At 53.6% G+C, this 21,820-nt stretch overlaps 2 protein-coding genes across 16 annotated transcripts in view; one reads left to right on the top strand and one right to left on the bottom strand.

Moving 5' to 3' along the window:
• MAPT (microtubule associated protein tau) overlaps positions 1–10,494 on the top strand; it is a 57,973-nt gene extending 47,479 nt beyond the window's left edge. For 6 of the 9 annotated variants that reach the window (XM_068919473.1, XM_068919472.1, XM_068919468.1 and 3 more), the window contains 3 exons: positions 3,467–3,548; positions 4,115–4,227; positions 7,050–10,494. In XM_068919473.1, the coding sequence (XP_068775574.1) occupies positions 3,467–3,548; positions 4,115–4,227; positions 7,050–7,265 (411 nt within the window). In that variant the 3' untranslated portion in view covers positions 7,266–10,494. Of the gene's footprint in view, positions 1–3,466; positions 3,549–4,114; positions 4,228–6,368; positions 6,525–7,049 lie in introns of those variants that run through there. The other 3 variants (XM_068919471.1, XM_068919467.1, XM_068919470.1) reach the window with 2 other exon arrangements.
• Positions 10,495–12,636: 2,142 nt separating this feature from the next.
• Positions 12,637–21,820, bottom strand: part of KANSL1 (KAT8 regulatory NSL complex subunit 1) — a 107,841-nt gene continuing 98,657 nt past the window's right edge. For all 7 annotated transcript variants that reach the window (XM_068919460.1, XM_068919462.1, XM_068919461.1 and 4 more), the window contains 5 exons: positions 19,967–20,085; positions 18,611–18,668; positions 17,875–17,987; positions 14,759–15,005; positions 12,637–14,264 (listed from right to left, as the gene is read on the bottom strand). In XM_068919460.1, coding sequence (XP_068775561.1) covers positions 14,019–14,264; positions 14,759–15,005; positions 17,875–17,987; positions 18,611–18,668; positions 19,967–20,085 — 783 coding nt within the window. In that variant the 3' untranslated portion in view covers positions 12,637–14,018. The remainder of the gene's footprint in view (positions 14,265–14,758; positions 15,006–17,874; positions 17,988–18,610; positions 18,669–19,966; positions 20,086–21,820) is intronic.

The following is a 21,820-nucleotide window of genomic DNA, read 5'->3' as shown; positions in this document are numbered from 1 at the left end:
TCGATGTAAATAACAGGCTTCTCCTTGCTAATGAATGTGTCCAGTGTGTGTTAGGCAGTGCCCATGGAGGCTGAGGCCTAAAGTAATATTGAGTTAATTGATTTGAACACAGACATTTGCAGCCATTCCCAGAGGAATAGCCAGACCAAGCTCTCGGTTACTGTGCCAGAACCCTGGAGAAACCCCCACAGAGATTGGCGGACTTACACCAGTCCCTCTGGAGGCAGAGTTTAGTCCAGGAAAGGCGGTGGACTAAAGCAAGAGCGTCACAGAGACCCCAGACAGTGCCGCTGAGTGACAGGGCCTGTGGTTGTCCAGTCTGTGGCCATCTGAGGAAGCCATCTGGTGCCCCTCAGATGTTCCTGATGGATTTTCTTTGTGCTGTTTTTGATCTCTGTGGATGCCCTCTCCGAGAAACTGAGCATTGCAGAGGGCCTGGCACGTAAGCATGGGAGCATAACTGGGTTTGCAGCGTCCATCTTGTATTTGATGCCATTTTGCATTCACTTACGGGCCTGAGGAGCTGCTTCGCAGAGGTCTCAGCCTCCGTGAAGCAAGTTCCCTACTGGTTTTGCTGTTTCTTACCTCAGGGTCCTGCACTGCTTCTAGCTGGACTGCCTGGTGCGTGTTGGGTCTCACCACTGGTTATGCCAGGGGTTAGCATTCCTCACACGTCATCTGTGTCGTGGCTAGTAATTAGCTTCAGCACAGGACGATCAGCTCATCCTTTTCTCCCCTGGGAGCTCACGCTATGGGCAAGCATTCACAGCTGCAGTGGCTGCAGTGGGTTAACAATTATTTGGGTTTTTGGCTGGAGGTCGTCCTCCCTCCCCTGGCTCTCCTAGGAAAACAAATTGTGTGATCGCTGCCTGGCTGCATTGGCACAGAGAGCAGCGCTTAGCTTGGGGTGCAAAGCTGTATGATGATGTGGCTGGAGCATGGCCCCCCCCCCAGGCTGTCCTGGTGGCAGAGCTGTGCTTTGGGGCTTCACAGGGAGAGGAGCAACAACAAACCACTGGGGTTTGATGGCAGTCACGTCTTAATCCTCCGCGACCGTTTCAGCAGCGAGCGCCTGCTCAGTCATTGCTGCTTCTGGGGAAATCAGCTGTTGCTACAGTAACCTGGGGCTGGTTTTTCTTGTTGTGTTGGTTTTTTTTTTTTTTTTTTTTGGCAGTGGATGCTTTATCAAGGAGATGTATTAGACGAAAGTTGACCTAAACACTGCTGATGCTAAGAGCTAGAATCCCCAGGTCTCTGGCACTGATTTCCCAGGCAAGCAGCTCTGGGCCACTTTCCCTTCCTTGCTAAAATGGAGAGGACCCTTCTCCACTGCCCAGCAGGATGGCAAGAGTTAAGTGAGTCCTGGCTGTAAAAAAAAGAACGGGAAGGAGAGCAGAGTGTAATTGCTTGTTGCTTGCTCTGGAAATGGGAGGCCCTTCAGGTCCCAGATCCTAGCGGTGCACAAATCACTCTAGCCCGTCCGGGATCATAGTTTGATGTTAGGATTTGCTGGATGCTGCAGGGCACCAGCCAGCTCTGTCCTTCTGGGATTCGTTTCCTGCCTTCTGACTGAGTTCAGCTCTCCTCCTGCCCAGTACGTTAAATGTGTGATCTTTCCCCCACCCTGTCTTCATGTCTGTCTCTGCGATGTGCCGCCAGATTCTAGGATTGCTTTTCTCCCCTCTCTCTGTCTTCACTTTCTGTCAAATGTACCCTTTGGTATGCATGAGTATCAAAGCCAAGGCAGGCCTGCGTGCGCGATGCTCTATCTCCAAGCTGGTGGGACAGTGACACTGAGCCTGTGTCACTGCAGGAGACAGGCCCAGGAGATGGCAGGGTCAGACCTGCAGGAAACAAAGATTTTTGCACATGGTCTGGTGCCTACCCAAGAGCCGGGGATGTGATGTGCCATTATGTCCCACCAACGCCTTTTTCCTTGCTGGATACCACTGGTAGAAGAGGGGGGAGGTTTCTCAGTGGTGTGCGCATCCACTGCCCAACATCTGGCTGTGAGGCTGATGTGTCCCTGTGACTGCTGGGGCCGGTGGACCGGGGCCAACACAAAAAGCAAAGGACGCACCTTCAGCTCAGGGCTCTGAATCACGGCAGGGCGCTCAGGTGTGACGGAGAACAGTGGCTTCAGCAAATCCTTTGAGCTAGCTTTCGGCCGCCCTGGTCTGGAAGCTGCTTGGCTGCTTGGAGGAGTTGCCTCCTCTGCAGAGGGTCCCTTAGTGCCGGCACATCCTTTCCAAGCTTCAGGAGAGCAGCACACTAGCTTTGGCACTTGGTAAAAACACAGAGAGCAGTATACGCTCCCCACGAAATTCCAGGCTGTTCCTGGGAGCCAGGCGCTTCCCAGTGAGTAGGATCTAACTTGGAGGCATCGACGATCTGATTTCTCCTACGCAGCTCTGCTGTCCTACAGCACTAGATGATTCGCACGCTCAGGTGTGAGTCCAAAGCTAGGGTCCAAGGTAACTTTTGGGGATACGGGGATGTTTTTCTCCTCCCTTGTTTCCTGCTCCGGACGTTGCCAGTATGTATGTGCTGTGGTTTGCAGTCCCTGGCACGCCTGACGGTCCCAGACCACTCCAGTTGTTGGTGTTTTCCAGTGTGGTGTTTAACTCCTAACATAAGCACTAAACAGCTCCACGTTACCTGTTCCTTGTGTGTGTGTCTTGTGTGACCTGGTTCTCAGTGCAACCCAGTTCTCGGTGCGCGAGAGGCTGCTGGTCCCCCGGCCCCATGCCCAGACGCGCTGCAGCACCATGGCAGGTCTTTGAATTTGGTGGCTGAAGTGCAGTTGTTGGAGTCCATATTCAGAGACGTGCTGTGTGAAACAAATAAAAGCAGAGTGTAATACCATAAAATACTGTAGTGGTTCAGTAAATTATAACTGCCGTTTTAATTTATGTTATGTGAACTCCTGCAAGATATTTAGACTTTGCTTTTGCCTTTTTTTTTTTTTTTTTTAACCCTTATTTCCGTTACAGCATTTTTCAGAAATGCATATTTTGGTCACTCTTTTAAAGTTCTGTGCACATTGATCATTTCTGTTCTTTCAGTTTTTGTGGACATAAGCTTTATGTTTTACACCAGAAAAGGTATTTATTTTTTACGTTTTCTCTCTGGTATATCTCCTCCTTTTGGATGATGTGTATGCAAATCTTAATTAATCACCACTCCACTTTCTCTCTCACTTAAGCACTTTAAAATTGCCTCTACTCCCCCACTCTGTGGAGAGGTGATCTTATGCATGCTGACATGTTAGAGAGGCTACTGCACACGGGTATTAATGATCTCCCGTTTCTGATGACAGTTTCTTTTGTACTGTTAATCTTACTGGGGTGTAAGCTGTCCTTTCCCTCGAATCCAGATCAGGTGCCGGTGTGTGTTGTGCCTCCCCCTCCCCAGGTCGCCCGTGGTGGTAAGAAGCTCATTGCCTTCTCCTTTCTCGTACGGACAGGTGCAAATCGTTTACAAGCCAGTCGACCTGAGCCACGTGACGTCCAAATGTGGTTCCCTGGGCAACATCCATCACAAACCAGGTACCGTTTGACTCTGCAGCATCCGGCGGCACCGAGCGCTAGTCTGTGGGCACTTGCAGCCTGTGTCTTGGTGTGTGGCCGGAGACAGGGTTGGGGTTGCACGGGAGAGACACTTGGGACAGTGACTGGAGCATCAGAGCGAGCCCTGGGGGAGCTGGATGCTGTTCCCAGCTCTGTCACTGCGTGGCCGTCTCCTTTCCGGTTTCCCTGACCGCTTAGGTTAGGGGAAAGATCCAGTCTGGTCCACAGCATTCCCATCTGCGCCAACGTGTTGCTGTAAATGGGAAGTATTTAGGAGTATGTGTGGGGAACTGCTGGTATTTGGGAGAGTACTGCACTATATCCTTTGGAAAGTCTCTTTACTCTGGTTCCCAGTTGCCCTGGCTCCTGTGTTGCCCAGATCACCGAGTCCCTCTTGCTGCTGTTGTCCTGGTCCTGACACTCTGCTCAGCCTCAGCAGTGCTTCAGTTGAGCAGCCTTGGAGCGCTAGGTCCGACTCGAGTGCTTCCTCTCCAGCCTGCCCCGACTGGGGCAGGAGCTAACCCCGTGGTACTCTTCTCTTCCAGGCGGTGGCCAGGTGGAGGTGAAATCTGAGAAACTGGACTTCAAAGATAAGGTGCAATCAAAAATTGGGTCGTTAGATAACATCAGCCACGTCCCTGGAGGAGGAAATAAAAAGGTAAAGGGGCGCTCGGTCTGGAGCAGGCATGCTGGTCCTCTGCGAGTGTGCATCTGCCGTGCGAGCGGGTGTGCAAGCAAAGAGTGATTAATAGCTGGACACGGAAAAAGTCCTGCACACCAGGCTCATTTCTAGCGCATATGTCCTGTCCTCTCTGCTGATCAGGCAGCTCTTCCTCTCCAGTCCTTGAAACAGTTTGCTGCCCACGTGCTAGTGAGGGGTGGTCTGTGTGCAGTTGTCCTCCAGAGGACAGAAAGTGTCCTGCCCTGGGCGTCCTGGTGCCCACTGAGCACCCTGGCCAGGCATGGGCTGCTCAGCCTCTGCCTGAAGAGCTGGTTCATCTTCCTGCCGGTGAGTTGCGGCAGGCAGCGAGGGCTGCTGGGCTACGTTTGCCAAGCAAGAGGACATTTGTTGGATCACAGCTGTGGCAGAGCTGCAGGGCTCGCAGTCTCCATCCCCTTCCTGGCCCGTGGCCATCTGAATGAGTGTGAATGTAAGTGATTGATATCCTCCCCTTTGGTTTCCTGCTCTTTCTGCTGTTCTCTGAGTGTTGTGCAGAAACAGGTTCGTGTCCCCCTGCCTTTCGTTATAAGGGATGCTGCTGTCTGCATCTGTTTTGCATTGTACATGGCCAATTACCCTCAACAGTGTGGTGCAAAGCTGGCAGCTCAGGGCACCGCAGAGGCATTGGTTCCCCATTGAAAGTGGAGCACTAAAGGCTTAGCTTTATTTAGAAAAGGGGACTTTACACGGGGCTGTTGTTTCAGAAGAAAGGTGATCTCTTCTTAATTCCAGTCTCGGGTTCCCAGCTGAGACTGACTGAGGGCTCTGGGCAGGGGAGTGCATGTTTGGGGAATTGAAATTGAAAGACAAACGCCGATTGGATAAGGTGAAATACTGCACTTGGGGTGAGCCATTCCTGCGGAGGCTTCAATGGCATCTTCACAGTAAGTCTCAGTCAAGTAAAATGCCTCTACAACCTCATTTTAAGGACAGCAGAGCACCTTGCAGGCAGGAGAGATCTGGTAAGTGCAGTGTTGAGACTCTAGTCTGGTGATGTCCATGGTTGGATTACGCCAGGGAAAGGTGGTTTTTATCTTGCTGGTTTTTCAAACACCTTTTTCTCAGTGGAAGGGGAAAGTTCTGTTTCAGCTCCTGTATTTCAGCACTTTGTTCTTGGCTGCGTTTTCTCTGTGCACCTCCCAGCTCTTCGCCTCCCAGTGAGTGTGCTGGCCTCTGACCGAGGGATCGCTTGACTTCCTTACCCTTCTCTCACTGCTGCTGCGCATCAGACTGCCCTGTGCTTCCACTGAGCCCATTTTCATCGTTTTGATGATGGTGACAGTGATTTCATATCCTGGCACGTTCACTGGGCCATAGTTTGAAGAACTTGCCCTTTGGAGGGGGAATTTATTTGCAAGGCTGTGAGCTGACAGTAGCATCACCTGCCCCAGCCTTCCCATGTAGCTGTTGCTTGTATCCTGCCTAAATCTACACCTGAAGGATGTTGTCAGTCAAACTTGAGTTCAGGTGCTGCCTCGATTGCTCCCATTGTCCAGCTTGTTCCTGTTTGCACGTTAGTGCCAGGGACCTTCCTCAGGCATCTCTGCTCCAAGGTGGGATGCTCCATCCACAGCGAGGGGACAGTTGTGCCCCGCCAGCCCTCTGTGTAGTGCAGCTCCTGCAGGCTGCCCCTTCCCCAGCCTTTCCCACATCCCCAGTCCCCTCCTTGCTCTGTGAGGCAGAAGGGTTCAGATTTGGACACACAGTGACTCAGGTTCCCAGCGCTGCTGCTCCCTGAGCGCCAGCCACAGCTCTCCCAGCTGAACACCTGGTAGCTGGGCTGGCTCGTGCCCAGCTCGGGTGCTGGGAGCCAGGGTGCTCTAAGTATCTGCTGGCAGCATCTGCTCTCCTTTGCTGCACAGGGGAAGCCTTCCTCCCCATCTCCAAAGGCAATCTTTCTTCTCCCTATGAATCGGTGAATGGCCCTGTTTTTCAGATCTTTTTCTCCACAGTTTTCTATTTCTTTTCTTTTTTTTTTTTTTTTTCCCTCCTTCTGGTTGACGTTTATTGGATCTGTTTTTTTGTTGCTGATGCGTTTTTTGCACCCCACCGCCCTGGGCGGGTTTCTTCATCTGTAGAGAGAGAAAGGCAAGGAAGACAAGACCCGTCCCCAGGCTGCTCGGACCCCGAGCCCAGACCCCGCTGGGCTCCAGTCCCTGGTACTGGAGCCGCCCAGCTCTGCGGAGAGCCAGCCCCCAGCCTTGCACTCGGCTGGGGAGGGCACCAGTAAGTAGCAAACCTGATTCACTTCCTCTCCCCTCCCCAGCCCAGAGGGATTTGGCTAATGGGAGCAGCGTGGTGTTCCCAGCTGGGCTGCTGGCGTAAGTGACAGCCTGAATGAGCCAAATGGGGGATTCCCCCGCTAAATCTCTGCCTGGGGAGAAGCAGCAGCCCCAGGTTGTGCCATCTCAGCTTTGCGCCTGGGACTGCCTGCCTTGCCAGCCCCGGGCGCTCGGGAAGGTTTTGAGGGCATGCCGAGAGGCCCTGGTCCTGCCCTCCCCTTCAGCTATGCCTCTTCCCTCTGCGGGCTGCTGGAAGGGACGTGCCTGAGGACTGGGGGCTTGGGGGGATCAGGCCAGCCTGGATCAGCCAGCGCCTCTGGCCCCTGGGGCTGCAGTGCCAGCATTTCGATGGGGTCGCGTGTTCCTCTTCACCGCTTTCCTCCCAGCTGTACGACAGTGGATGGTTCGCAGGTAAAACGTCCTCGGTAGACAGCCTCCCCCATCCTCCCCGCTCACTGGCCTTCGCTCTCGTTGCAGATTGAGACTCATAAGCTGACCTTCCGTGAGAACGCCAAAGCCAAGACTGACCACGGCGCTGAAATCGTCTACAAGTCCCCCACCATCTCCGGAGATGCCTCCCCGCGCCGCCTTAGCAACGTCTCCTCCACCGGCAGCATTAATATGGTGGACTCCCCCCAGCTGGCCACGCTAGCCGACGAAGTGTCCGCTTCGCTGGCCAAGCAGGGCTTGTGATCGGGGCGTTGCGAGCGGAGATGAGAGAAGACAAGGAAAGAAACAAAAGAAACAAATAATAATCTGGCCTTCTTCCTCTGTTCCTTTTACAGCTGCTTCCCCGTCCCCTAACTGGTTAATGAGTTAACCTGCTTTTACTGTTCATTCAGCTCTAGCTCCAGGACTTCAAAAATCAGTGACACTATGAGGTACAAAACCTCCTCTCCCCCTGCTCCTCGGAGCGCACAGCCCTTGCCTGTCCCCTACTCCCTCCCCTCGTCCCCCCACTGTCCCGGCCTTGCCCGGAGCCCGGCTGTTGGGCGGCCGCGCTGCCTCCCCGGCCGGGATGCTCCCCGCCCTGGGAAACGTAGGGAGGGGTGGGCCGGGGCAGGGGCAGCCGCGGCGTGAAGCCGACCCGAGCGCCCCACATCGCGGCTCAGCGCAGCGGGAGGGGACGTGCCAGCCCCCGAGCTGCAGGGCTGGGACCGCTCGTTAGTTTAACGAGGCCTGGGCTGGAGGCCCGGGTGCTGCCGCCAGGGACTGCGGGGAGGTGCCCTCCCCTTAGGCATTGGTTGCCTGCTGATTTGCAAGAAACTCTCTTTTTTACCTCCGAAAGCCGAGATGTGCATGGAGCTAACTGCCAGGTATCCCCCGCGCCTGCCCGCCCGCGCTCAGCTCCGGCAGCTGGAGCGCTGGCGACAGCAGGGTATCCCGTCGGGGACGGGCCCGTACGGCCCTTCCCTCCCCGGGGCTGTGCTGGACCCGCTGAGTGGATGAGTAGAGGCTTTTTCCCCCTTTCCTTTGGCAGCCCCTCGTGTTGTAGAGTAGATGTGTCTGTATATGCTTGGACCGTGCCAGGGTGATTGTTTCCATAAACGCGCATGTGTTTAAAAATGCTGTAAGTAGTTTTTGAGCTGCCCCACGCGCTGCCCCCCCGCTGCTTCTGCCGCAACCCAGCCAGGAGGGCAGGAGGCGAAGCTTTGCTAAGCTCCAGGTCGTGCCCAGACCTGGCGCTTCCGGAGCAGCCCGGCACCGCATGTCTGCCGGGACGCGTGGATGGGAGCAGCGTGGGGTGGGCGCGTGGGCTGGAGGGGCTGCGCGGGGGTCTTCCCGGCCCTCCTCGCTCCCCTGCGCTTGTGCAGGGCCCAGCGCTGCGGGAGAGGGGCCTGGGCTGGGCTGGTTGGGGGCGGGGGGGGGTCGTGGGTGTGCAGCTAGGTACGAGGGGCGCTCCGAGCTCCAGGGCTGAGAGATGCCCCCTGGCTTTGGGTGCAGCTTGTAACAGTTTGGGTTGTGGGTGTTTTTTTTTTTTTTTTTGGGGGGGGGGGGTTGGTTTTGTTCCCCCCCCAAGGACAGCTAAGAGGTCTGCCGGAGCGGCTGCTCCCTGGCTCTGCCGGTCCCATGCATTTGGCAGCAGTAGGAGCCCACCAGGAGGAAGCGAGGGGAAGGCGCGAGGGAGGCGGTAGCTGTTGGATGGCGGCAGCTCCCCCAGCCCTCTCCCTGCGCTCTGCTGCGCCGGCCTTGGAGACAGGCGCCGCAGGGGCTGGCGGCTGCTCCGTGGCCCCGACCCGTGCCAGCGTGCGCGCCTGTTTGCGTTTGCAGCGTGTTGCCCTCGTGGCGGCTCGGTCAGGCAGCGCTAACCGTCCCGCCGCCCCAAGTGGGAGCCCAGCTGCCGCCTTTCTGCTACTTGCTGCTTTTATTCATGCAGCGACTTAGGGAGCCTGACCGGGGCGGGGGGACTGCACTGCGCCCACCGGGCCCCCCCCCCCCCTCCTTCCACAACCAAAGAGGCGGCGATGTGGCGGGCGCAGCAGGCGCGTGGCCCCGTGCGAGGTGTGAGCTGGGCTGCCGGGAAGGGGGGGGGGGGGCGCGAGGGCGGCAGCAGGCCCAGCCTGGCCGTGGGGCCCCCCCGGAGGGTCGTGCCACGAGGAAGGCTGTGCTTTCCCCGCCGCGGCGACAGCACTGAAAACCTGCTCGGCGCGGGACCGCAGGGAGGCCGGGTCTGCTGGGGCGTGCGACATGGTTCGTCCCGGGGGTGCTGAGGCTGTTTAATGCCAGCTGAAACCCCAGGTTACTGGGGGCGCCGCAGCCTTTGCTCCCCGGCCGGGCTCTGCTCCCGTCCTTAGCAGGCGCTGGGGGACATGTCGCACTGCTCCGGCCTTCGCTGGCCCTGCACAGACACCGGGGGGGTTTTCTGCAAGGTGCCGGGCTGCTGCTGCCTGTGGTCTGGGTGCCAGCCAGCACGAGGCCTGGGGAGGGCTCTGCGCTGCTCCAGAGCCCAGTTGGGCCTGGGACAGGGGCTGGGGGCTTTGGGGGGGGGGGGGAGGGTCCATCCCTTTTCTCTCCAGCCCCAGGGGCTGCTCTACTGCTGGGGAGAGGCTGGTCCAGCACCAACCCGAGTCAAACACAAGCCCACGTTCAGCATATCACTAGCTCCATTTCAATTGACTCTATGATTGTAAGACTCTGTATTTTAAGTCTGTGACTATCTTTGTAGTGGTGTAGGCGCCGCCGCGATATTTTTGTCCTATGGCAAACGAGCAAGTGGGAGAACCACCAGTTACCCCCCCCCCCCTTTTAACCCTTTTCAGCTGCTGCTGGGCAGGCAGGACAGCGCGTCGCCAACTTGTGCAAGTCCTGGACCTGCCCCGTCCCCGCCAGGCTCCTCCCTGCAGTTCCCGGGGACACCAATGTCCTGGGCCTCGAGTCGGCCGTAACATGCAGCAAGCGAAGGGCCCCCTCCTGCTGCCGGCGTCCTCCACTGCGCGCACGTCCCCTGTTCCCCCTCCCCTGCCGTGGGGCAGCCGAGGCCTGGGACAGCCTTTTCCTCCGTGGTGGCGCCTGCTGATCCCTTCCAGCAGCCCCAGCCTGTCCCTGCCCGGCCCGAGCCCTGTTCAGACCCAGGCCTGAGGTTTAGCCTTAACGGCTGGACAGGCTGACCCATGGCTTCTCCTTTACTCCACACACATCTTGGTCTGAAAAGGGTTAAAACTGGCGCTGATTCCAAACCATGTTTCTGAACTCAAAAAATAGGCGTGTTAAATGAACTCCGAGCGTCGGACTAACACTAGCGGTTGCAATCCCGGATTCCCTGTCAGTGCGCTGGGGAGGGGAGGGAAGGTTTGATCTCAATATATCATTCTAGCTTAGCTTCCTGTCTGTGAATGTCCATAGTGTATTGTGCGTTTTAACAACTGGTTTACACTGTTGCCGTAAAAGTGAATTTGGAAATAAAGTCATTACTACAAGAAAAGCCGCCTCGTTTGCATGAGGAAAGAAAAGCCTGGAAATATGGGGGGGGGGGATGAGCTGTGCACCTGAAGTTTTTTTTTGTTTTTTTTTTTTTGGGTCTGCTACAAGTGAGCCAAACACCTCAGAGCAGTTTGGGGTTAAGCTGAAGTCTTGCTCGCTCAACTGCCCTCAGCTGTCACAAGATTCTTTTTTTTTTTTTTGAAGGTTAAGCTCATAGGGAAAAACAGTCACTCCTTTAGCGAGACCCACACCTTCACTTGCTGCATGTCAAAACCAAACGGGGCCAGTCTTGCAGCACCCAGACACGCCGAGAGCTGCCACCTTGGCCCCCCCCCCCCGGCGCTGCTGTCTGTCCCTGCGGCACGCCTGTCCCCGGCGCAGGAAGGAGCAAGGCTCGACCCTCCGCGGGCCGAGGGAGGCCGGTCAGCGCAAAGGCCCTGGAGCCAGGAAGCCCAAGTTTTATTTCTGGCTTTTGTAGACGCATAGTACGAACACGGACAGGACATTTCCTCAACTGCAAAGTGAGCCTAAAAACAGCTCTACCCCATAGGCACAGATTAACAGTGGGGTTTTTCAGAGCAAACCTCAGAGAGAGCTTCGACTCCACAGTGACTCCCTTATTCCCCCTTGTAATAATTCCAGCCCTCCTCCGACCCATTACATTTTTAGCTTTTGCAGCTCAAGATCCTGCAGCTACCAAGCACTTTAGAAGCCACAAAGCAGCACTAAAGGGCCCTTTTGATTGCTGCGCACCTTCCGAGGGACAGAGCTGCTCTGTGCACGTCCGAAAACCCTAAGGAGCTTTCCTGCCCCCAGCCAGCCCGGCACAGCTGCCTGCGCCACTGCCGGCCACCACGGTTTGCTTTTCAGATTGGATCTTTCCTCCTCTGTTAATTACTTGTAAATAAACCAGTGATGTACAGGTTGCTGCCTCCTACTTCTTCGATCATCTGGCCAACAGCTTCGATTCAGCCAACAGCTTCCTGTTTTCCATCCGCATGGATAACAAGGAACAAGGTATAGTCTCTTATCTTGGGAAGTTAAGAACATCCAAGGAAGTCGCCTCCCACCACCCACCTCTTACAAACAACATCCAAGTTCCACAGCAAAACCCGCTGCAGGTACCGCAACGGAGACCCAGGGCTCACACAAAGCGTTCCGCCGCAGGGATCAGCAGCAACCAGCTAACCCCCCCCCCACCCCCAAAATCAGAAAAGCCTCCTCACCCGCCCCCAGTTCGACTGACTCAGGGACGAGAGGCAGAACTCGCGTTTCAGGAGCTCTTTGAGGGAAGCACCACCAAGCCCCAGGCTTGTGTGATCACACGTATATCACAGCGCTAAGCCTAAATCTGGAGATCCTGTGAACAAATCCTCTTTTCAGTAATTGACAATAACTGCTAGAAACTAACGGCTTAAAAGGAAAAAGAGGCCATTCAGCCGTGCGGTGCTAGGGGAGAGGCTGATCTGCCAGAGATCAGCGCGAGCAACGCTGCTCCGCTCCCCCAACCCCGTGTTTCACAAACACACTTTGCGTACGATATTCTGTTTTAATTTTTTTTTTAATCTTTTCTTTTTTTTTTTTTTTATAAGCACATTTGTGCTTTGCCAACAGAATCAAGACATTAACAAAGATCAGCTTCTCGGAAGAAAAGCATTTCTATATAACAAGGACATTACACAGCTCAAAGCAGGAAAAGAAAATATTTACAAAATACAAGGTGGTTTTTTTGTGGTTTTTATAATGCTAAAAGGGTTATTCAGAATTTTCAACCTTATAAATAGAAAAGCACTTATGCAGAGGGATATGGTAGCATTGTTTTTTTTTTTTTAAAGAAACGATGACAAATCCTTTAAACTAGAACAGAACCAAAAACACTAGATAATGTTGAAAATTGTGAAAACCCCAACCATTAAGCAGTTTAGCTACTATTTCTTTACGATTACAAAATGGAAAAAAAAATATGTCCTTTGTATTTTTTTTCCTTTTTTGGTGATGTGATTATACATAAGACAGGCACAATGCTAGCAACAGGACAGGGACCAATAGCCACACCGTTAGGATCAGAAAGCGTTACAGATGGGAACGGTGTGCGGGATCCGGGAGTCACTGCGGGTGCACGGGGCAGGGGAGGGCGGGAGGGAAAGGAGGAACAACAGCGAAGTTGGTTTCAAAATAAAATACCTGTCAGGGGGTGGCATGTCAGACCAAAGACTCGGGAATGCAACAGAATCGACACCTGTTTGCGGACCGTGCGTGGAAGTGGAGCTAAGCAGTGGTGACAGATCCCGACTCTCCCCAGCACGCCAGCGCCGGCCAGCGCGCAGCACCGACACTCGCCGTTCTTCCCTCTTTCCCCCCCCACCCCCCTTTTCTGAGACCAAACCAACCTAAAGAAACCACACCAGCGCCTCGGCCTTGCAACCCAGACTTGCCACGTCCCGGTCAGCGGGACGTCTCCTCCCAACGCCCAAGCGTCCCTCTCGGGGGGGACGCTTGCAGCTCGCAGCGGCTCCTCGGCGGCAGCAGCCCCGAGCTGACCCGGCCTGAACTCCCAGACCCTTCGGGGGGACGCGGAGGCAAAGCTCGAGCGTCGGCAACAGACCTGCGGTTCCCAGCTGAGAGCTGCTGCCGGCCGCAGCAACAAGCCGCATCCCCCGAACGAGTCCTGAAGTGCATCGTGGGAAGTTTCGCTCCCGCTTGAAGCATTGGACCACACAGGGCTGGCGACTCTCCCCTCCCTGCCTTCGACCCAGGCTGAAAACGCGAGGTGTGAACGAGACTGGCTGCCGAAACCCCGCTCCTCCCACGCGGAGCTGTGCGTGACGCGGCTAGAAGGGGTCCTTCCTTTTCCCCGAGGGACAGGGTAGCCAGACGTCGGCGCAGCAAGCGGCTGCTCCAAAACCGGGAGAGGAGGAAGGAAGAGGTGACAGGCGGCACGGCGCCATGCAGCCGGAGGCGGAGGGGACAGCGGCGGGGCAGTCACCCCTCGGGACACCTGGAACTACAACCTAGGGAAGGAAAACGCCAGAGGGTGGCAGTGCAGGGTGGGCCCTCTGCATGTGAGGACAGACAGACAGCTAGTGAAGGTTGCAATCCCAAGACATCACTTTTCACCACTAATTTCACTCCACTAAAACCTTTCAGGGAGGGGGGAGAGGGTTAAGAGAAAAAGACACCCTTTTGCTTGAGAAAAACTATCCCCGAAGTCTGCTAGTCAGCTAAATCCTGTGCTCTAGTTTTATACACCTAAGAGGGGAGGGGAGGAGAAGAGGGAGGGGGCCTGGTGGGCTGCTCCCCTCCCAAGGCTTCACTCCGCTGGGAGGAATCTGGGGGCTCTCATTTCGTGTGACAAGGAAACATGGAAAAAAACAAAAACAAAAAACAGTTTCTAAACTCCTTAAATTCACTAAAAACTGTGAAAATTCCCGGCAGGATGTTTGAATATCAAACGCAGATTTTGGAAGCTTTAATGCCAAGAGTTAGTTCTGTATGTTGGTTTTGCTCCTGTCTTCCCGTACGTCTCTATCTGTGCGCTGGCCGCTGAACTGCTGCGGAGGAAGAGGAAGAGGGGGCCGCCAGGGGGTTCCGGCTCTTGAGGCTGGCCACGGCGGGCAAAGCAGAAGTGCCGTCGGTCTCCCGGGAGGATTTGCTGCCTGACGTGCGCCGGGTGCAGCGCGACGACCGGTCTTGGGGGTCAGATTGGTCCTCGCACTCTGTCCTGGGATCGTACGACAGCGGGAAGGTGCGTCGCTCCCAGGGCTGTACAGCCTAAAGGGAAGAGATACCGAGCTACGGAATATCCTCCGGCAAAGCTCTTCTGCTCCCCTCTCACGCGCGAGTCCGGCTGCCCACAGCAGCGCTTGGGGCAGGAACGCGGCTGGGCTGTGCAGCCACGCGCTTAGCCTAGCGGTGCTAACAGCAGGGAAAGCAGCATCTTTAGCACAGGCGGCGAAGACAATGGCAGCCTCCAAACTGAACCAGCCACTGGAAAAACATCCTGCTGCAACGCTGGGCGACACTACGCTCTCCAGCCCATCCAGCCGAGCGTTTGGACCCAATTTCCTCCCACAGGGAGGCTTCCAAGCTCTTTCCCCACAGCAGGAGGAACGAAACACCAAAGTTTGACCATCAGATTTAGCTTTGCAAATCTGCAGCAGTCGCCGCAGTAAACTGCTGCGCGATGCCACGCAACGCCCGGACCTTCCTGCCAGCCACCAGGAACAAAACTAGAGCAAAGAGCCAAAGGCAGCGCGAGCACCCACCTGCTCATCAAGGCCGGCCTCGGGCGTGGAGCAACGGGTGTCCTCGCTGGACAGAAGCCGCATGGAGTCACGGGACAAGGGAGTGAGGGGGGCAGAGAGCAGTTCGGGGCTGATGGGACTGCGCGGTGAGTGGGTGTGGGACAGCTCCGAGTGGGAGTGGCAGTTGCCCACGTCAGGGGATGCTGGCTGGGGAGTCGAGGGGTTCCCCAGCTGAGGGGTCGTCCGTCCGTCTGTCGATCTGTAAGACCTGAGATAGGAACGTACTCAGGAGTCTGAGTGCAAAGCCAGCGCCGTTACAGCGGCCGCCTCTGTGAGAACGCCACTCACTGCCACCCGACTTCAATCCCTTCCACCATCCCCTCGAGAGCGGCCGCGCAGCGCAGGACGAGGAGGGGCAGGAGGAACTTGGCATGCACAAACAGGGAACTTCTCAGCCCTGAGTGTAAACTCCTCCAGGCTCATCTGCGTCCCATCACCACCGTCCTGATGTACTGCAACACTGACGCTGCTCTCCTAAGCAGACGTGTCCCACACTCATCTCCTACGCTGTTAGTGCTGCAGAAATACAGCAATGAGAAACCACCCCGTGAAACCAGACATTTAAAAACCAGTTTTCTCCAAGTGTTTGCAACATCCACGCGCCACGCGACGCCAGGAAGTTAGCAAGTAACACTGAAAATACAGTAAGTTCAATAGTTGGGTGTAGCAGGAACGCTGCAAAACCTCTAGACTTTAGAAGATTTAAACCAAAAATTAAGGCAGTTTGAGCATCCACACAGATTCCCCAGACGACAGGTCCACAGGCTGCAAAACAAAAAAACCTAAACGAAGCCTCCAAATACATAGGTTATTTCTTCAGGATGAACTGCAACAGAGAGTGGCAATCAAGGACTGCCAAAGATCACGTTCCAAAATGTGCCTGGACCAAGACGTTCATCAGAACATGGAAACCCAGCCACAATTAGACTAATAAAATAGCCTCACCTACAGTAGGCTATATGTAGACACGATGTCTTGAGTCACGATGTAATCTAAACACTGCCACAGGGGAAAAAAAAAACCCATTCTGTTAGATATCTAAGAGGCAGGAAGACCATAAGATGATCAGCAGATCTTCCAAAGCAGGTCACTGAGAGAATGACGTTGCAGGGAAACTAAACGGACCCCAGCCCTTACTGGTATTACCTGGCCCAGGTACTCCAAGGTAGTGAGGAGAAAGGTACTAGCTAAATCACAATCGTCAAGCAGAGGTTACCAGGCTATGAGGGGCTCCATCCATTTCCGAGGAAAGACTGGAGCAGCTGCAGAGAGCAGCCCCAGCATGAAGTCAGGCTGGAACCTGAGGGACTGAGCAAGGACCCTGGGGTCCTGAGAAGGACCTAGGGATACGGTGAACACCAAGCTGAACTTAAGCCAACAGTCACTCTCACTGCAAACACAGCAAACGCTATCCTGGGTTACACCGAGAGGAACACGGCCAGCAGAGCAGCAGGGGTTATTCCTTCTCCTCACTGCTGGGGAGCCGCACTGGGAATCCTGAGCCCAGCCCAGTATCCCCAGTTCAGAGAGATGTGGGGACACCTGAAAGGGTCAAGCAGGAGCTACCAGGATGGTCAGGGGAAGTGAAGGGAGCTGGCACGGTCCATTTTGGCAAAGAGGCTAAGATAGGACCCAAATGCTGCCTGGAAAGGCAGTTAGAGACAACAGTACCAAAAACTCTTTTCAGTAGCAGCAGAAAAAGCCCTCCCAGGAAGGAGGGACTGTCCTGTGACACATCACCAGAGGTGGGAGGATCTCCATCCTTGCAAGTGTTCAAGTCACGGCCAGGCAAAGCCACGGCCAACCTGATCTTCTGCTCGTGATGGCCTTGCTTCAAGTGAAAGGCTAGACTAGAGACCTGCAGAGGTCCCTTCCCACCAGTATTTCTATGCCTGCGAGATGAAGCTTGAATTCACATCGATGAAGTCAGGACGTCGCCGTATCATCTTTCACTAACTTCCTTACAAGAGGTCTTTAGAGAAATGAAGTCATAGTAAAATACAATTGGACGTGAGAAACTGGCTGAAGAAATTTGCAGAGAAATACCAAGACATTCCTTTCTCAACCAGCACTGAGAAATCTATTTGTATGGACTGACGAAACCCAATGACATGAACGTTTCTGTGGACTAGAACGGATTGGGAATTTCTGATCATGAAGCAACCCAAGACAGCAGCAGATGACATGGAATTTGACAAATGCTAGTTTTGCATTTGCAGAAATTCTTGCAGAAAGCCTGCACTATCTCACACACCTGACTGGGCCTAGACTGAACACAACTAAACTGAAGGGAGGGGTGCACGTTCGCATGCAGTTCAGCAAGAACTTCTGCCCAAGTGGAGAGCGGTTCAAAAGCAAATAGAGCATTAGAAATCAAATGGGAAGCAGTGAACCTCTTCTTACGCGGCTTTATGAAATCAACAGCTGGAAATTGTGCTCAGTGCTAGACACCCACTCACAAAAAGATACTGTAGAAAGAGAATCAAGCGTCAAGTGATCAGAGGAATGGAAGGACACTTATATAAATGGAACTGAAAAACAACTTTGCTGAAGCAATCAAGCAGAGATATACACCGTATAACGTTAGGAGGAACTGCTGTCCCTTGTTCTTCCATTAAGGATACCCAGCTCAGCTCTCGTGTGCCAACGTGGGAATCCCAAGAAAAACAAAAGCCCTCGCTCTTCTCGAACAGTGCTCGAGAAAGGAGACTCCGAATGCACAGTCCAAGAGCTAGTTGTGCCTAAGTAACTTAACTGGGGTGTGTCTTCACCCACCGACTAAGCCAGACTGTATAGCCGCTCCTACAAATTGACTTAGATGGCCTCTCATGCTGCTCTTGCAGATGATGAACAAACTTCCCAATACAGCACAAGCTCTGCTAACCGTTTTTATAGATCAGTCAATTCAATGAAGCCTCCACGGCCTGTTCCCAAGAGCGTCCCTCTGTTGGAAATGACACTTTGGCCAAGAGAAACGCACCACATCCCTGTAGCGCCCGAGTGCTCTAAAGTTCGCTGGGAGCATCCCCCTGCCAACGCCAAGGCCCCCCAGAGGGAAACACGCTCACGAGACCTACCTGCTGCCCCGCCGCTGGGGCGGCATGCTCGTGCTCCAAAGCCACCTAGCCCGCTCCATCTCTTCGCACTTGCCATGTCGAGCAGTGAAGGCCGAATCAGACAAGTCCTCAATCTGCAAAGGGCACGTTACAGAGCTTGGTCAGATCTTTTCACATTAACTGCACAGCTACGTGCAGTTTTTCCAGCATTGGCTACAACATGTATTTAACTAAACATTTATGTCTGGAGGGAGGCAAGTACTATCAGTCAGTCAGAGAATACTTTGTTAAACTGAGTTTGAATTACTTTGGAAGAGACTAAAAACTAAAATTAAAGAAAAGCCACTTATCCCAGACCATTCACATAGACGTTTAAGGAAGTATTATTTATTTCAGTTTATCAAGCACAGTAACTACAGTAGTGCAACTGCTCATGCTGTCTGGATTGGACTCTCTCCATCTCCACAAAAGACTGCTGTCTAGAAAGGTCCCTCGACAGAAGTTAGACCCCAAATTCAGCTGCATACAGCCAGTTATTTCAACTCCTGCCTTACCACTCCTTTCCTGAAAAGGAACCAACACCAGACTGGTTTCTGCAAGGCCAATCACACCATTCTGCTGCAGAACAGGAAAGGAGACTCTATACCTCTCTGCTGAGGTCCCTGTGTACATGTTCTTCCAGCACCCTCCACGGACACTGCTAAACTGCTACCAACCCCATCCTCAGTTAACTTGGAAATTAAGTGGCTATTCTTACCTCCTCACTGTCTTCATCAGAGTTCGCTTTCAGAGCACCAATATCCACCTCACGCCAGCTGAAACACATTAGATTCAGGTCAGTCATCATCACAGCCAAGCGCATCCGAACGTGCAACGTACTCTGCACTCAGTAAGATGGCTTCTTGTCAAGGGAAAAAAAGTTGCAAGTCTGCTGCTGTAAGTGACATGCCGAGGCTAAGTTTTTAAGTCAAACAGTCACACGTGCCTACCAAAATACTCCCCTGTGGTCTTAGACAACAGTTTCCTCACTTCCCATGCTAGCCTGCTCCATTTTGAACAAATCTTTTCACAGAAGCAGAACAGTTTGCACACCCTATCCGGGTGCAGCCCTGGGGGACACGCAGGAGACATGTCCCTCCTTGACCTTCCACCTGGGCCCTCCACACCAGGAGGGTTAGGAGGGAAAAGCAAGACTGTCCCCCCACTGCAGCCCTTCCTTTCTGCCTCCCTGCCCAGATCCTGGCGCTGGTTCAGCACCGCAGCTGGTGAAGCCTGCCAAGGGCAGAGGAAGTAGAGCAGATACTGCAGCATTTCCTCTTCTTCCTTTGGTCTAGCAACAGGCTCCTTTCCTCCCCCACTCTCAACCGGGCCTGAGAAGAGCAAGTAGGACCAGGAAAAGGGAGGGCTGGAGGAAAGAGAAAACCAGAAAAGGAGGACTAGATACTAGACAGTTCGGACGAAGAAACCACCAGTTCTGCAGCAATTTAGTGGACTCTCACCAAGCGTTTGAGTGCAAAAAACAGCAACTGATCTCATCTGTGGTGTTAATCCAAGAACATCCAAACAATGGCTGACAGCTCACCTCCTTGCACTTAGCTTGGGCAGAAAAAACTTCTGATTCCTACTGCTCCCTCCACCCAGGCCTGGGAGCGCTTCTCCTGAACAGCAAGACCCAAGGGCAACTGCCCTCCTCCAGCACTGCGACATTAACTCAGCCCAGACACACATGACACAGCCTAGGCACATGCAGAACTGGGAAAGTCACCAGGACCTTTGGCTCAATGTGCAGCAGCTTCATAATGGGGCAGAGGACAATCAGCCTGACTTTAGATTGCACAAGTAGAGCTGAGCAGAGCAGCTAGCTTTCAGGCACTACAGAGACCCAGACAACACACTACTTAACTCCGTAATAACTCTTCTTAAATGGCTTGACCAGAAATTTTCCAAATAAATAGGATCTTCTCTTACTTTCAAGGAATAAGGAAGTCCCTTTCCTCACCAGCATTAGCCACTGGGAGCAAAGACCCGGGCCAGCCGAATTTCCGACCAGACAAATCCACAGCAAAAGCTTGCCAAGCGACAACCCCACTGGAGTCAGGGATTACACATGTACCTGGGTGTGAGGATCTCTTTATACTGCAGTTTCTCTACACGAGTTGTTGCAGCAACAGACATCGGGATGACGATGTTATTGATATCAAATGAACTTTCTCCTCTCCTCCTCCTTGGCTGCTGTAAAATAAAGCCAAGAACAAGGTGAAAAAGGGACATAGGTTTTGCCACGTTAAGCCATTGACAGAAAAAAGATAAGGCCTCACGTGACCTAAAGAGAACCCCAAACCAACAGGAATTTGCACAGGAATGGAGTCCACCTACTGCCTGATGCAAATCCTCTTTCCCCATGGGCACAGGTTTGCAGAACAACCCAAATCCTCAGTCTGGAAGCCATAAATAAGGGCACTGCTCTGCAGCCACCAAGGTGACGTGAACACGGGCCGCTAAGGCCCAGCTCCCGTCTCCATGCTGGCACTAGAGTCCTTCTTGCCACTGCACTGCAAGGTGGATCAGGACACTGGTCCAGCCGAAAAACCGATCCAGCAAAAGATGGAAGAGAAGTCTCCCATACAATCCAGTTCCCTACCACCAACGTAAGGAAGGTGGTGAGAATAACAGGGGAGAGCCCCAACCAGCCCTTTTGGCAACAGCCCCCATACCTGTGTCAGAGAAGAAGTGTGGACCTACCACACAGGTGACACTGTGACAAAGAATTCAGAGCAGTCAGACAGTCGCGGTTTCTCTCAGGCTTTGACAGCTGGACTAAGAACCTAACTGCTTCCATCTGTATCTTGCTTTCAACTGGAATAGATTTCCCAGGACTGAAACAAGCTACATGCTATTATCTACTTAAACTTGCTTTAACACTGGGTGCCTTCCTACCATGTCTTTCTGAAAATCTCCCCCCACACACCTCTGACAGCAGCACTCCCTGTACAGCAACCTGAACCTTCACAAATCAGCTTGCTATGCAAACAGCCCACCTTCCGAACAAGGTCACCTGTAATTTACCATCTTATGCCTCTCCTCCAGTCATCAAAGCTGTAAAAACATGCAGGAACCCAACTGCAAGGGACCTGCTACGGGCCAAACACGGGGCCATCCGAAGCGGTGCCAGGACAGAGCAGGCAGGCAGTTGCCATGGCCACGGCACCGAGGAAATCCCAACGCGTCACTGTTAGCGGCGAGGTCGGACCCGCCAATCGAGTAACAAGCGCAAGCCTGTGCTGGACCGGGATGCTCAAACTCAGGACCTGGACCTTTTCCACTCGCTTCTGCTGCCCTTCCAAACCTGTCCCCGAACCAAGAACAAGAGGAGATCCTTCCCCTTGTCACATCTCAAGTTATCAGATGCTGTTCAGTCCCCAAGCAGTAGTGTTCCTGCATTACACGCTCAGCTCAACCTGCTTTAGGTGATGGGACTTTGCCCAGTTTCCTTAATCAAATTCGGATTGAATGCAGTAATGCAGCAGAACTGGTAGCAATAGCACGTAGTAAGGACCATCATTTCTGAAGCAAAATTTTCTGGGGAGCCACAGAAGAAAACAATAAGGACTACAGGTAAGATGGCACAAACAATTACTGCAAGGCAAGTTACAGTGCAGTCAGCTACAGTAAGTCTCTCCTCGCACACACTCACCTCTAAGAATTCAAAACAGCTTATTCCACCTCCTCTAAAGGACAAGTTTGGTGGTATTAGTTTTGGAGTAAGGGCGTGCACATCAGCGGGTACTGCAAAACCACTAAGATCAGATCCAAACCTTAGCCTGCCTTACACTTAGGCATATGCCTATACTGCTGGGCTTCTGGAAGAGCACAAAAGGCTTTTTAGGACTGGGACAGGTCACTGAACCTTGGTGATCAGCCAATTTATTTGTCATGTTTTCACAATTAACATTCCCATGAGATCAAA

Source organism: Struthio camelus, chromosome 25 (assembly GCF_040807025.1).
Source record: "Struthio camelus isolate bStrCam1 chromosome 25, bStrCam1.hap1, whole genome shotgun sequence".
NCBI classification, from domain to species: Eukaryota; Metazoa; Chordata; class Aves; order Struthioniformes; family Struthionidae; genus Struthio; species Struthio camelus.
Note: the sequence above shows the minus strand (reverse complement) of the source record. Positions and strands in the feature narration are given on the sequence as shown.